Source organism: Mauremys reevesii, linkage group 1, assembly GCF_016161935.1.
Source record: "Mauremys reevesii isolate NIE-2019 linkage group 1, ASM1616193v1, whole genome shotgun sequence".
In the NCBI taxonomy this organism is placed as follows: domain Eukaryota; kingdom Metazoa; phylum Chordata; order Testudines; family Geoemydidae; genus Mauremys; species Mauremys reevesii.
Genome location: NC_052623.1, coordinates 229,581,455 through 229,596,361, shown reverse-complemented (window position 1 = coordinate 229,596,361; position 14,907 = coordinate 229,581,455). Strand labels below are relative to the sequence as shown.

General features: G+C 44.3%; 1 protein-coding gene across 2 annotated transcripts in view; it reads left to right on the top strand.

Annotated features, from left to right (window-relative positions):
- The window catches only part of VWF (von Willebrand factor), a 232,140-nt gene that overhangs the window by 82,336 nt on the left and 134,897 nt on the right, over positions 1-14,907 (top strand). For both annotated transcript variants that reach the window (XM_039539548.1, XM_039539538.1), the window contains 2 exons: positions 339-442; positions 14,257-14,395. In XM_039539548.1, coding sequence (XP_039395482.1) covers positions 339-442; positions 14,257-14,395 — 243 coding nt within the window. The remainder of the gene's footprint in view (positions 1-338; positions 443-14,256; positions 14,396-14,907) is intronic.

Here is a 14,907-nt window from a genome sequence, read left to right as displayed (position 1 = left end):
GGTAGCCACATTCTTTTTTTTCTTTATCCTCCTTCACCCCATCCTATGTTTAGTCTTTCTCATCAGTAAGTTCTCTTGTGGTCTATTCAATTTTACTGCCCTGGTTTCTCTCAGCAACTTCAGCCAATGCCCAGTCCCTTCCACCTTTTCCTCCAGAGTGGAGATGAGGTTGCATTTCACGCATCTCTGGCTTTGTTCAGGATAGTCTTGGCTCCTTTGCTATTGTATTTGCATTTTCTCATGTTTGTTTTCCTTTAGTGTGCTGGTAATTTATACTAGCAGATACTAAGGGGCCAAACTGCTGATAAAATGTGTGTGTGTGTTTCTTTTATTTTTAGGTACGACATGAAAACAAATGTCTTGTCCCTGAGAGGTGCCCATGTTTCCACAATGGAAGAGAATATGCTAAAGGAGAGACAGTGAACATAGACTGTAACACTTGGTGAGCCATTTGCATTGTATTTCAAGTCTGCAATAATGATTGATGATTTTTAAAATGTTTTATTCTCCCCCCTTCCCCCTTACTGAGGGAAGTAGGGATAGGAAAGAGGATGCATTAAAATGTTGGACTAATGGCAGTGAAAAGTGCTAAGTGTGCTCTTGACCAGCACTGCATGATCACATCTGGTTAGGTCCAGAGTATGATTATTCGTAGATTCATGGCTAAGGGAGGCAGTATGACCTAAAGGATAGAACTTTGGACTGGGACTCAGGAGACCGAGGTTGGATAAGAACAAAGGAAGATAAGAAAGGCCATACTGGGTTAGACCAAAGGTTCATCTAGCCCAGTATCCTGTCTACCGACAGTGGCCAATGCCAGGTGCCCCAGAGGGAATGAACAGAACAGGTAATCATCAAGTGGTCCATTCCCTGTTGCCCATTCCCATCTTCTGGCAAACAGACACTAGGGATATCATCCCTGCCCATCCTGACTAATAGCCATTGATGGACCCATCCTCCATGAATTTTTCTAGTTCTCTTTTGAACCCTGTTATAGTCTTGGAATGTCCTTTCTTTTGGATTGTTGTTCCTGTCTGCACCAGCTAATGGACAGATGTGTACAATAAGTTAAGGACAGGCCTTATGTACATAAAAACATAAGAACATAAGGTTCTATTCTTTGCTCTGCCACTGGACAGCTGGGTGACCCTGGACAAGTCACATCACCTCTCTGTTCCTCAGTTTCCCCATATGTAAAATGAGGATAATGATACTTAACCATCATTTGTAAAACACTGTGAGACCTACTGGTGAAAAGTGCTGTATAAGAGATAGGTGTTATTGTTTATTATTATTACAGATTCATAGGTTTTAAGACTGGAAGGGACCATTATGATCATCTATTCTGACCTCATGTATAATACAGGCCATAGATCCTCACCCGTTATTGTGATACTCTGGGGACTTGTAGCATGTCTCCGCAAGGTTCCTCTATAAGAAGTATTATACATCTATATAATAACTGTTCATGTCATATACATAAAATGCATTTTATGTCCTATACAACTATTGTAGACAGATAACATGCAGTTTTGTACACTAGACCACTAGCACGAAGGAGGTCAGTATCATTATTCCTGGATTACATGTGTCATGTTCCTCTCAAGTGGGTAGTCAACATAGGATTAGGTTCTACGGCTGCCATAAGCTAATCGTGTTGCTCTATTAGCTCGTGGCAGAAGTCTGCGCTCTGGTGTAAGAGGTTCTAAGGGTATGTCTACAATACCCGCTGGATCGGCGGGCAGCAATTGATCCAGTGGGGGTCGATTTATCGCTTCTAGTCTAGACACAATAAATCAATCCCTGAGCGCTCTCCCGTTGACTCCTGTACTTCAGCGCTGCGAGAGGCGCAGACAGAGTCAACAGGGGAGCGGCAGCAGTCGACTCCACACAGTGAAGGCACCATGGTGAGTAGGTCTAAGTACATTGACTTCAGCTACGTTATTCACGTAGCTGAAGTTGCATGACTTAGATCGATCCCCCACCTCACCCCCCAGTGTAGCCCAGGGCTAAGTTCAATTCCTGTGGCTCGTTTGTGGCAGGGAGAGTTACAGCTGCAGCACCAGAAGTTCTGTGTTTGCCACAGGCACAGTAACTTGCTTCGCCCCTTTTCCCAAGCAGAGTTACCCACTCTGCTTCTCCTCACCGTAAGAGGCTTGATTTTCAAAAGTAGTGAGGTCCCAGCTGTTCCTACTGAGGTTAATGGGAGCTTCTGGATGCTTAGCACTTTTGAAAATCAGGCTGCTTACTTAGGTGCTTTATTATGGAATTTGGAGCCTCACTTTAGGCTCCTATTGTTGAAAATCCTGGCCCTGAGTGAGCAGTGCACACCTGCTGCTGTAGCAGAAATAGGCTGGGTGCAGTTTGTATCAATGTGCTGCTACTGAGAATCCCTGGCCCAGTGTGCCTTAGTTTTAACCGCACTTTTTGTGGGCCTGGCGCCAAACATATTTGTGGGCCCCCATGGGGCAAGGTGCAGGGGGGCGGGATGGTCAGTCTCCAGAGTGAAGGGCGGGCTGGGGGCAATGAGGCACAGTGCGGCGGGAGCAGCCCCGCTCTGTGCAGCCCAGCAGGAGGGCACTGTTTACAACCTGCAGCTGCCAGACGCACACTGGCCTACCCAGCCCTGTGCTGCCAGCATTCCCCTTCCCCTTGAGGGCAGACCCGTACCACACTGCCCCCCTGCCCAGTGCCCCACCCTTATGCCCAGCTCCCTCGCACAGAGACCTCCACCACAGATCTCTATGCCCAGCCCCTACCCCTCCCAGAGACCTCTGCTGGCCTCCCATCACAACTGCACAGCACCCTGCACACCACACCGCTCGCCCATCAACCCCCACCCATAGACTTCCCCACTGCCCACCACCTTCCTCATAGTCCCACCATGACAGCTGCACAGGACCCCATATTCCTGAGGGGATTCTGCACCAAAAAATAAAAAATTCTGCACACAATATTTTAAAATTCTGCAAATTTTATTTGTCAATAAATAAATATGGAGGCTCCAACCTGGCAGTGGGGAGCACAGGCCACTGGTTGCATGGAGGTGGGAGATTACCCTGCAGCCTCTCCCCATCTCACCCCAGGACAGGGACTTGGCAGAGAGGCTTCACCTGACCCTGACACAGTGCAAGGGCCAGGCCTTCCCCAGAAACACCCTGGGGCCCTGCCCCTCTGCGCCAGGTGCACCAGGTGTGGGTGAGCAGGATCAGCCCAGTAGCAGGATCCAAGTGCAGAGGGACTTAGTGTGGGGGGATCCAGGTGGGGGTAAGAGAGTTCTCTGTGGGACAGTCTGGGTGCGGGTGGCTCAGTGGGAGATCTGGATGCACAGAAGCTCATTGGGGGGTTCCAGGTGCAGTGGCAATGGGACTCTGCAGGGGATCCAGGTGAAGGTGTTTGGGGTCACAAGGGGGGGGGTCTAGGTGGAGGGGAGTGGGGTTCATTTTGGGGGGTCCAGGTGGTTAGGGCTCAGTGGGGAGTGTGTCTGGGGGGGCTTATTGGAGTGGTACAGATGCAGGGGAGGGGGGCTTGTCAGGGTGAGGGTTCGATGGGCCTGCTTAACAGGGGAGCCCCAGCTGCTGCCAAGGGGATGCTGCATGCTGGGCTCCAGCTTCTCCCCTGCCCCCGCTTTCCCCATCCCATGCCCCTTCCCTACTGCCCCATCTCTTCCCATCCCACCCCCTTCTTTCCCCTCACCCCTGCTTCCCCCCTACCCCCCTTCTCTTCCCCATCCCATGTCCCTCCCCCACCATTCCATCTCCTCCCCAGGCTTCGGGGGCAGGGAGAAACTGCCCCCCAGCACGAGAGGTGGAGCAGAGTGGGTTGGGGCCAGGTCACTCCACTTCCTGCTGCCCGATGATTGCAGGGCGGGTCCAACCCTGCACTCACGGGGCAGCGGGAAGTGGAGTGGCCCGGCCCCAGCCTGCTCTGCTCTGTTCCCCTGGCTCCCAGCCGTGGGACTTGAGGGGCAGAGGGGAACCGCCCCCCAGCACTCACCGGCGGCGCGGCTCGGAGCTGGCGGAGCAGAGCAGGCTGGGGCTGGATCGCTCCACTTCCTGCCGCCCGGTTTATGCAGGGTGCGCCCGACCCCTGCTGCAGTCCCCCGGGAAGTAACTCAGGGGAAGGGGTGGAGTGGGGGCGGGGCTGGGGCAGAGCAGGGGTTGGAAGAGGCGGGGCAGGGATGGAGCGGGAGTGGGGGCAGCTTTCCTGGTCAGCTCAGCCAGCCGGAGGATCCAGTTAGCCGGGGCCCCTTCTGGCTCTGGGCCTCGCGCCATGGTAACCCAGTACTGTCTAACTGTACAATGAGAGCTGCAACTACTGCTAGCCCACTTAGGTGCTGTCAGTAGCATGATCAGTGGTGTCAAGGCTCTAGTCTTTGCCTGTGGTCTGCCATTTAGGCAGGCTGGATGTAGACTTGTACTGGATATGCATGTTCCCATGCAGCTCTACCAGTGCATTTCACTCCTCACCCAGAGCATTGCTTGTTCCAGCCTTGCTATACCTGCACGCACCCGCCCCCGCCAGATCAGCTGACTTGCTTACATTCGGACCTACCGCATCCCCTTGCTATTGCAATCCTGATGGCTTCCAGATACTGCTATGCCAAGGCAGTAATAATAGCAATATTTCCTAACTCTTATGTAGCACTTTTCATCTGTAGCACTTTTCATTCAGCCCACAGAACCTTGACCTACTGCATCCTCTGCTATTAGTGGTAGGTCTTGTCTGCACTCAAACGTGCATCAAAAAAACTACATCAGATTTAATTCACACCTGCTAACTGGTGTGTGCACATGCTTATTTGGAAACATAAGGGTATTATTTTAATTTTCAATTGATAAAAGCTGAATTGGAAAAGGACATTTTAATTCCAAAATAATTGTGTCCACATACTGACTCGCAACAAAATAACAAATAGTGTGGCTTAAAAGCCAATGTAGTTATTTTGCAGCAAACTTGTGTGTAGACTTCCAGTAGAATTCTCACCAATCTCTCAGTGCTTTTTAATGCTAACTCACCTATAATATCATTTCCTTTTCCTGTTCTGGGCCTCTGTTTCATAAGTAGCTGCTATTTTATAATAATCAGGGATTCTAGTTTTCTGTGATTAAAAAAATCAACAACAAAATTTTCTGATTAAAATAACATAAAAATCTTCGTTTTTCCCTGATTAAAATGAAATGCTGAACTTCAGTTTCCCGAGCCACAATATATATAGGTATCAGTTGAACACAAAGTTTTATTGATATATTTACAATTTTTATGCGTTTGAAGCCTACCAATGCCATCAATCATTACAATAAAATAAATAGAATAATCCAGTCACAGTGCACTGTTTCTTTACTCTTTTCGATGGCCCTGCTGTTTTAACCTCGTTTTCATTTCTTTTCATTCAGTTTATGTTGAGTGCTTTCCATGTGTTCTACAGTTGTCTGCTTTTGAACGTAATATACAGCCTTGCTGCATACAGAACAGAACAGCATATTACCATCAACATGAAATTTGTCCTTGCTAAACTCAGTGACATGGTCTTTAGGGGTGATTTTTAAAGTTTTTGGCATGTTTTCATAACTTTAATTACTCACGACTGGAGGCTGAAGTAAAATTCAAGATGCATTAAAACACGAACCCCTATATGCTGTTGAGTAACCTCTATATGCTGGAAGCAGTTTAGTGGAGTATGTTTAGCAATGTAAATTTAAAGTGCATTCAAAAATCAACCAGAAGAGGGGGAAGTTGTATGCATTGAATAAGTGACGCTGGTACTTCGAGTAAAGTTAAGTTACTAGTTAATACATGTTTTTATTTTTTTATAAAATGTAAAAAACTAAAGATTCTCTGTAACAACACAAATTCTGTGTTTTTCCATGGCGAACAGATTTCTAGGATAATAAAGCTAAAAAGCTGTGGTTTAGCCTACAGGCCCCTCTACACTGTAATTCCTACAAGGTTGGGGGAGCCAGATGTGGTGTTCCCTGACCCAATTAATAAACAGTTTCATATTGCAGTGAAAACAAGACCAATGCAGACTAAGATGTTACACTTTCAAAAGCAACTAAATGACCAAGTAGCCTAAGTGTCCCATTTACTTTCAACGAGACTTGGCTTTTAAGTGCCCGAGTCACTTTTCAAAACAGGACTTAGGCTCCTAAGTCATATAGTCTCTTTTGTAAATTTTAGCCAAGATCTTTTATTGCCCAGTTCTGTAGCAGCTTCCATGCTTCGTTCTCAACTACACAAGAGAACATCAGCTCCCCAATAAAGATTTTTCTTGTAGGGGCCCTTAAACAACAGTGATTAAACTCTGTTGTTTCTATAATTGGGACATGGTTTTACATTCCTAACGGATACAAGTTAGATCTGAACCTAGTCTCCAGTAGCCTTTTTTTGTGTTATTTATATGGAAATACTAACTTTCCCATAGTGATTCCTAGGGAGCTAGTTCCTACACTGTAGATCTGGAATGTTATGCTTGAGAATAGGAGGAAAGAGAGGATTTTGATTTTCTTTAAAGAGTACAACCTGCTTTCATGCTTCTGTTCTTAGTAATATGAGATGATTTAGGAGGTCAGCTACACTGACAACTTTATTGAGGCAATAATATCACTATGCATGAGCACAGTATTGTGCATGTATTGTTCTTTTGAAAATCTATCGGCAAAATTCCCAGTGCATGGTGATTTCCATAGTCATTTCACTTATTTTCAGTCATTTTTGAATTTTGCAATCATTTTTACAAGATGCCGCATTACTCCATTCTTGCCATTTTTCTTTTTGCTTCTGATGTGGTATTTGCAAAATTGTAGTGATAAAAATGGTCCTCAAATGCACACCCAAACACACACATGCTTTTCTTCTAAAATGGAGGAAGGTGGGAAATGCATAAAATAGCCAGTTTTCCTACTTTTCATGTTTGCATCTCATTTCAATTATTATTTTTAAGCTAAAATTGGAAGCAAGGTCCAATTTTATGAGAAGTAGAGTTTGAACAATACAGTGGGCTTGTAAAGTTGCATGACAGCTCTCAGCAGACATCAAGTTGAGCATCATTTAGGAATCAATGTGAGAAATTACTATCACTCTGAGAATATCCAAGAATAGATAGTCTGCATTTTGGAAGTCAAATCCTCCTCTCTTTTGTTTTCACTTTTTATACTGCTGTTGGAGGAGTTCTCATTCTCAGTTGTTCTTAGCCAGATGTGGACACCTGCAAACACAATATATGAGTCAGAGGTGTCAGATTTGGCATTTACATTCATCCTGACAAGTGGGAGACCCTAGTTCATGAGCAACAGAATGGCTCTAACCCTAAGCCAGTGGCAGACATTTTATTATGCTATGTGCTGGGAATTCAGTACTGTGCTTGAGCTTGGTGCAAAATTTGGAGTCATCTTTATGAAGCATGAGACAGTAGAACCATGCTTATCTGAGTTTGGCTAAGTCACACACTTCATAATCTGTACAAAAATTGTTGGTCTTGCTCCTCTAACCAAACATTTAATAGCAGATATTCTGTTGAGGTTTCATATTACTGAGACGTCATTGTTTTCACCAAATGTACTGTAGAATATTTACTGTACTATGAAGCGTTATCCAAATTAAACTACAAATAGTCTCATGTTAAGGCACTAGGCTGGGACGGGAAGGATGTAGGGTCGGTTCCCAGCTCTGCCACAGATTTACCTACATGATCTTGGGCAACTGATTCAGTCTCTTTGTGCTTCACTTTTCCCAGCTATAAAGTAGGGATAAAACTCCCTGTACCGTACCCTTTATCTGTCATGTCTATGGAGACTGTACATTCTTTGAGGCAGAGGCTGGCTCTTAAAATATGTAGAGTGCTTATCACAATGGGGCCCTAATCTCAGGCAAGGTCTCTAGGCACTGTTCTGAGACAAATAAATAATCATCATAATTGATGAAATAAATGAAAAAAGGCTGTGATGCATCATCCTTGCTTTTTCATGTTGTTATATTCCCTCTCTTGTTAATTAGCAACATTCAGTAACTCACTGTGGCCCTGATCCACAGTCCTTTGATGACCATGGAAAGACTCCAAATGACCTCCAGGGACTTTGGATCAGGACCTCTGGGTCTCCTAGTTACCAATGTGAATTTGCAACGGCCTGCTGGGTGACCTTGGGCAAGTCACTTTCCCAGTCTCTGCCTCAGTTTTCCCACATAAAATGGGGATAATGATACTGATCTCCTTTATAAAGTGTTTTGAGACCTACTGATAAGTGGTATATAAGAACTAAGTATTATTACTGTAGTCAGTACAACAAAAGGGTTTAAGCATTATCTAGAAACCCTTAATAATCTCATAACAATAAACATAACTAGCATGGTGGCATGACTGATTGCTAAAAACATACTCCCCCCCCCAAATCACCCTACATGTTTTATTCTCCTCTTACATACAAAGGTGTAGCTCCACTGAAATCAATGAAGTTATACCTGTGTAAAACTGGTGAGCTAAGAGAATTAGGCACTTCTGCATTATAGATGCACAGGAGCAGGCTCCAGGGCTGTGTACAGCTGGCAATAAGGAGAAAAGACAGAGAAGGAATGAGCAAGAAGGAGAAAAGTAAAAAAAGAATATTTCCTGCCTCCTTTTTTTTTAACGTCTGCGTTTTTATATGAGATTAGCAGTGCAGTTCAATTATTACAGTAGCAGTGAGGCATGATGATCCCAAACCACTAACTTGACTAGATTTCTCCTTTTTCTGATCAGCTACTCTCAGTGCACAGTGAAAAGGTGGTTCTGCTCCTACTCTGAGGCATGAAAGAGGTTGGCTGGCCTCTTACTATGTGTGACCTGTGGTAGGCCAGATAGTCTGAAGCCCATCTATCTCCTAGTTTGGTTTGACTGCCTCATTAGAATTGACATGGGGCTGTCTTGCCCAATGGCATCCCTCAGAGTATTGTTCTGCCAGACTATGAGGTAATGTCTCAAATTGCTGGGTCAGATAAAATACCATTAAGAATGAAATGCAGTTAAGAACAGGGAGACTTCTTTGGACGGTGATGGTATTATACTTAAGTAATACAATCTGAACAGAAACCGTTGGCAGGCTGAATTACAGGCCTGGTTTCTTGGTCCGCAAACTTGGTCACTAGAGTAAACAGAGTAAACACATGTCCTCCGGCATCAGTCGGATATTAAATCTACTACTATTTTGGCTTCCTATGAGGAAAAAGGGACACTATCGCAAATACAAGAAGGGCCAGTCACATTATGCGTCATATTTAACATATAATGGTCTTGGGAGGGTAATAAAAGTGTTTTTGTAAAAGGATATGCTGAGCAGAGCAGGATATCCACAATCAAACACTAACAGCATTATGAAATATTCCAGCACACTCTGCCCAGCCCTCTTCTTGTAATAAGGAAGTTCAGGAGAGCACATATTTCTATATGCAATCTGTAACTGAAGGGATAACCTATCCATACTGATGCTCATTGTTTTAAAGGTAATGAGTGAGATTCTTACTCCCACTCTGGCCTATTTATGACAGGTAAAAGGGCCTGAATGGTGGAAAGTGGCACTAAAAGTCCTGTATCCACCTGCGGGAGGACTCCCCAAGGATGGGTATGGAGGCAGATGGCTACAGGCTATTCTTCAGAGGATTTGCTTGTAAACCACAATATAGGGGCCATGCCTGCAATAGGGCTGCAGTGATTCCAGGCAGTACTATGGCCCATAGGGCAGCCTTGGGAGGCTGTTGTAACTTAGATAGGTCTCCAGGGGTATCTCAGTTACATTGGGGGCCCTGTCCAGCCCTTTCAAGAGTTTGGGATTGGGAAGGTGCAAAGCATAGGAGGTGCGGCATAGGATTTCCCCCCATATCTATTAATTTTCATAAAGGATCCTGTAGTGGATCCCAAAATTAATTGGTTCACGTACCACCTCCTTAAAAAATTTGTTGTGAAGTGGACTGATGGATCATCAAGCTCATGTGCCACTGGGGTACACTTACCACAGTTTGGGGAATGCTGCGTAGGGGGCACAATGGTAATAGACTTTCTATTTGCTCAGTCACTCTCTCCAGTATGGCACTGTTAGAATTATGCAGTAATTTAATCAGGCTGCACTGTGTCTGGGTCTAAAACAGCCATGCAGGGGAGTAAGGCCTACTCTCAACCCCTCGTAGATTTCCTCTCATTGTGGAGTTCAGACACAATAAGAACAAAGGTCAAACATAGCCCACAGAGAGCTAGATGAGGCAATTGGTAGGCCAGGAGTCTGATCCTGAGTAAATCACATGTGAATTTATGCCTGGAGGAATAACACCACCTTCTTTTCACTTTGCTGGATATCACTAGATTTGGGCAAATAATCTGCAGCAAATAATTTACTTGAAACATTCCAATTTGTTTTCTTGCTCTCAGAATATCCAGGAGCAGATGACGATTTTTGCAAATGTACCTGTTGTTAGAATTTACTAGACAAATGATTTTCCAGAGTGTTTTTGTTCTGATTTTTAAACTCTGGATTGATCTCAAACAGGTCAATGAGACTATTCGGTACGCAGTATTTGAAATCTAAACTGTCGGCTGGTTGAGCTCGGTCTCATGAGTTGAAAGGTATTGTTGTCATTCACTGACTGGAAGATTGTAACTCTTCAGGTCAGGGAGAGGCCCTGAGGAACCCACTGGTGCTTTGAATGTCTCAGAGAGTGGCAGTAATTTAGGGCCTGCACCAAAGCGCACTGAAGTCGATGGAAAGTCTCATTAACTCCAGTGGGCTCTGGATTGGGACCATAGGAAGGGAGCAGATAGTAGCATTATAGACTTTGAGAAAATGTAAAACTTTCCCCCTGCTTGGCTATGCAAGCCTTAGCCAAGTCGTCATTCCTAGGTAAATTAGGCTACTGTAAGATTTATTGGCTAGGTGAAGAGTTTAAATTTAATTTTCTGTCAGCACACTCATACAGAATTATTGCATGCCCAACCTGTATTGCAGTCTGTTGGGTCAAAAGAGCAATGGGAGCAGTGCAAGTTGGCTGCTCAGAAGCAGCCTCATGGTGTTTAGAAGGTTGGTTGGTTTGTTCATTTTGATCTGAAATAAGGGGAGCCCAAAACAGCTGCTCTTGGGGTAGCAGCAGCCTGGAGATCTCCAAGGTTTCCAGGGCAGTTGAAGCAGAGTGAGCTTGAGCCCTGTGTCATGTATTTCTGTACTAGCTACGGACTGGTCACAGAGCTTGCCTATGCACACCAAATATGGGCATCCTAAGAGCCTTTAATGCTTTGCCAGGTATGGCTGAGGTTGGTTTAAATACGGTATTTTATACACAGCACCACCTAGTGGCTGAGCATATAATACAGTTTAGCATTCTATTACACTGGGGACAGTTTTTTTGTGGGGTGGGGAAAGTGGGGGAAAGCAGGCAGCAGCTTCCCCCTGAGAGCACTGCTGCAAGCAGCCCAAACAGGCAAGGTTGAAGTGACTGATGGAGCCTAGAGGGAGACTGCCCAGCATTGTGGGAGAGACTGTGGGACTACACTGCAATTACAAACCTGCGGCTGTGATGTGAGAGGAAAAGTTAAAGGCAGAGCAGTTAAACAAGAGGAAAAATAACTAACGAGTCTCTGAAGCAATCTAAGGAATTATTAGAAAAAAACATTGTTAGAAAACTGTGAGAAAAGTAAAGCAAGAATGAAAAGGGAAAGAAATAAGCTGTAATAAAAAATAAACTGTAATTAAAGAGAAATAGACTTAAGAAATAAAGAGAAAGTGAGCGGTAGTGAAAGTAAGAAAATGACAAGGACTGTAAAATAAAATATTCAGACGTCATTTTAAAGTATACAAGGTGTGAATTGACAGGAATAGAGAAATTGTCAGAGAGCAAGGGACTGGAAGCCAGAAAGGAACAGAGTGAAAATTGTTCAATCAAGGAGCTGACACGTCACATTAAGGAATACATGTCTTTATCTGAGCTGGGACTTAAAATAGTCAACAAAGACTGCACAAGAGGATTGCTCAAGATGTAATTAAACATCCTAACAACTTTTCCTCCACCATATAACAGTGGGTTTTATGTTCTAGTGCATTGTATTTTCTAATACCAAACTCTGTTAGTTCATAATATAAATTGTTACCTATAAAGTGAGTTTAATTGAGATAATAGTAGAGAACAGTAATAGTTTACAGTAGTTTATGGTATAAGCCTAAGTAGTAGTTCCTGCTAAAACAACTATTTCTGATTTACTTGTAATTATTCCCCACTTAACTAATTTCTACTTTACCCCAACTTGTTGAGATAAAACATGATCTGGGCTCTAGATTACCTGTGTTTCTCTTTATTGCTCTGGTTCAGAATACTCCTCCATTGGGCTTGTTGCACACGTGAGAGACAGTGTTGCCTAATGATTATATTGTAAGTGTAACTTGTTGTTTTTACACATTTATACCAGTCCTGGGACAGAGATGATCAAGCAGTATGCAGGTAATCCTAACCCGGCATTACTGTCCAGGTCCCAGAAAGCAACTCTGCCTCAAGAATTGACTAATCAGGGACCAAAGCAAAGAGCAAACTCTTCTGTTGCTATTACAGCTCCCTTCCTAAAGGCTACTGCCTTTACACAGAGCCTTGTGTAGCCGAAAAACTAGCATCATCACCACAGCATGTCTACCCAAGACTGAACACTTGCTTGAACACTAAAAAAAATAATTTGAAAGAAAGACCACCCCTGATCCCTGCCATAGTGGTTTATATATATGATAGATCTGATCTCTTGATATCAGTTTTGGGTATGGGGGAGAGGTCTGCCTTAAATTTATTGAAATTACATCTCTCTGTGGTTTTTGTACTACATACCTAAAATCAGCTTTCTTTGTTGAGGATATTAAAGTTCTGCAGAAGCCTTAGTTTTTGATTCCTTGCTCTGGTTCAAACTCAGATAAGCACAGAAGGTAAGTCCTATTCATAGATGACCAGGGCATGAGCCTTTTGTGGTGCACAGGCATAGGCGCCGACTTCCCCTCTTTCCCATGGGTGCTCAATCCCCTCACTGCCCCAAGCACTGCCCCCACTCCACCTCTTTCATGAGGCCCCGCCTCTTCCCACCCCTTCCTCACCCCCATTCCAACCCCTTCCCCAAAGTCCCCACCCCAACTCTGCCCTTCTCCCAGCCAATATTCCAACTCCTTTCCCAAATCCCCGGCCCCGCCTCTTCCCCTGAGCGCACCACATTCCCGCTCTTCCCCCTCCCTCCTGTAGTGTGCTAATGCTGTCAAACAGCTGTTTGGCGGTGGGTGGCCGGGAAGCGCTGGGAGGTAGGTGAAGGAGCGGGGACGCAGCTCGCTCAGGGGAGAAGGAGGAGGTGGGATGAGGGGTGAGTGGAGCTTGGCTGCTGGTGGGTGCAGAGCATCCACTAACTTTTTCCTGTGGGTGCTCCAGCCCCAGAGCACCCACGGAGTCAGCGTCTATGTGCACAGGTCTTAGAGACCTTGCTTGATACTAGCCCTAAAGAGGGGCAATAATAAAGAAAATGAAACTGAAGTACAGTATCATCCTTCCCCACTTAAAACTAAAGCTAATCTCCCTCCCCCCCGCTATCCATCAGTTTGCCTACAGAAATCTGCCCATGTCCCTAAATTACCATATAATTCATTGTCATTCACTGTTCAGAAAATGACCAGAATTAGTATAAAAGGGGAGTTGAGCGGAGGAGCCAGAAGGGTGACTGCTTTTCTGGAAGATATGCTTTAGCCAAACAAAAGTTATTAGGCTCCGTAGAGTGGTAATGGGGTGAAATTCCATGGCCTGTGATATACTGGAGGTCAGATTAGATGAACTAATGGTCCCTTTGGGTCTTAAAATCTATGAATCTGTGAAGTTTTATTGGCCAAAATTTTCACAAGTGATTAATGCTTTTTGATGCCCAACTTGAAGCACCTCAAAGGGTTCTGATGTTCAGAAATTGCTGAACACCCCACTCTGAAAAATCAGCCCCTTTAAGGTGCCTCAAGTTGGGCATCCAAAATCACTGGTGACTTGTGAAAATTCTGGCCAATATATGCCAGTTATGAATAAGAGCTACTGTGCGCTGATAAATATATAAATCACAATTGAATGCTCTGCTTGCTGCTACTTCTCTTCCAGTTTTCTTTGTCTCAGTGTACTGTTTCTTTGGGTTTTATGCTCTTTGATGCAAGAACGTCATCTTTGCAAATAGTATCTGGCACGCATTTGGCACTATATAAATAATAAACAGTAAGAGCTGTCGGTCTTCTGTTCTCTCTCTTGCAGTGTGTGTCGTGGTCGAAAGTGGGACTGCACAGATTATGTATGTGATGCCACCTGCTCAGTTATTGGTTCAGCCCATTACTTGACATTTGATGGACTGAAATATATGTTTCCAGGTGTCTGTCAATATGTGTTGGTTCAGGTAAGAATTAAGACTATTGTTCATTGTTAGAATGACATGTCAGGTTAAAAAAATACTTAAATTTTTTAAGCCATAAACAAAGAAAAAAACAACATTTAAATGAGTTACTGTAAAACATCCTTCTTTGCTAGGCTGGATATATAACAGAGGTGCTCAGCAGTGGTGAGATGGCTTGGAAAAAATAGGAGCACTGACAACTTCATACCTACTAGTGAATACCCATTATCTGTTTCTGAGAGGCTTCTTTCTCCGAAAGCCCCTTCTCTGATACCCCACCCCCCTTTGCTGATATCCCACAAAGTGAATTGCAGGGTCTCTACAAGACTGGCATTCTCTCAATTAACTACACTCAATTGCAATGCCTCTAGAATTAAAACTTAATTTGTTCACACTTTCATGTCACCAGCTTGTGTCAAGCTGATCTGAAACAACTTATTTTCTGGGGGTTCTGTGTATGTATGTGTGTATGTAAACACACACATCTAAATCTCTCATTGCTCCCACAAATCAGA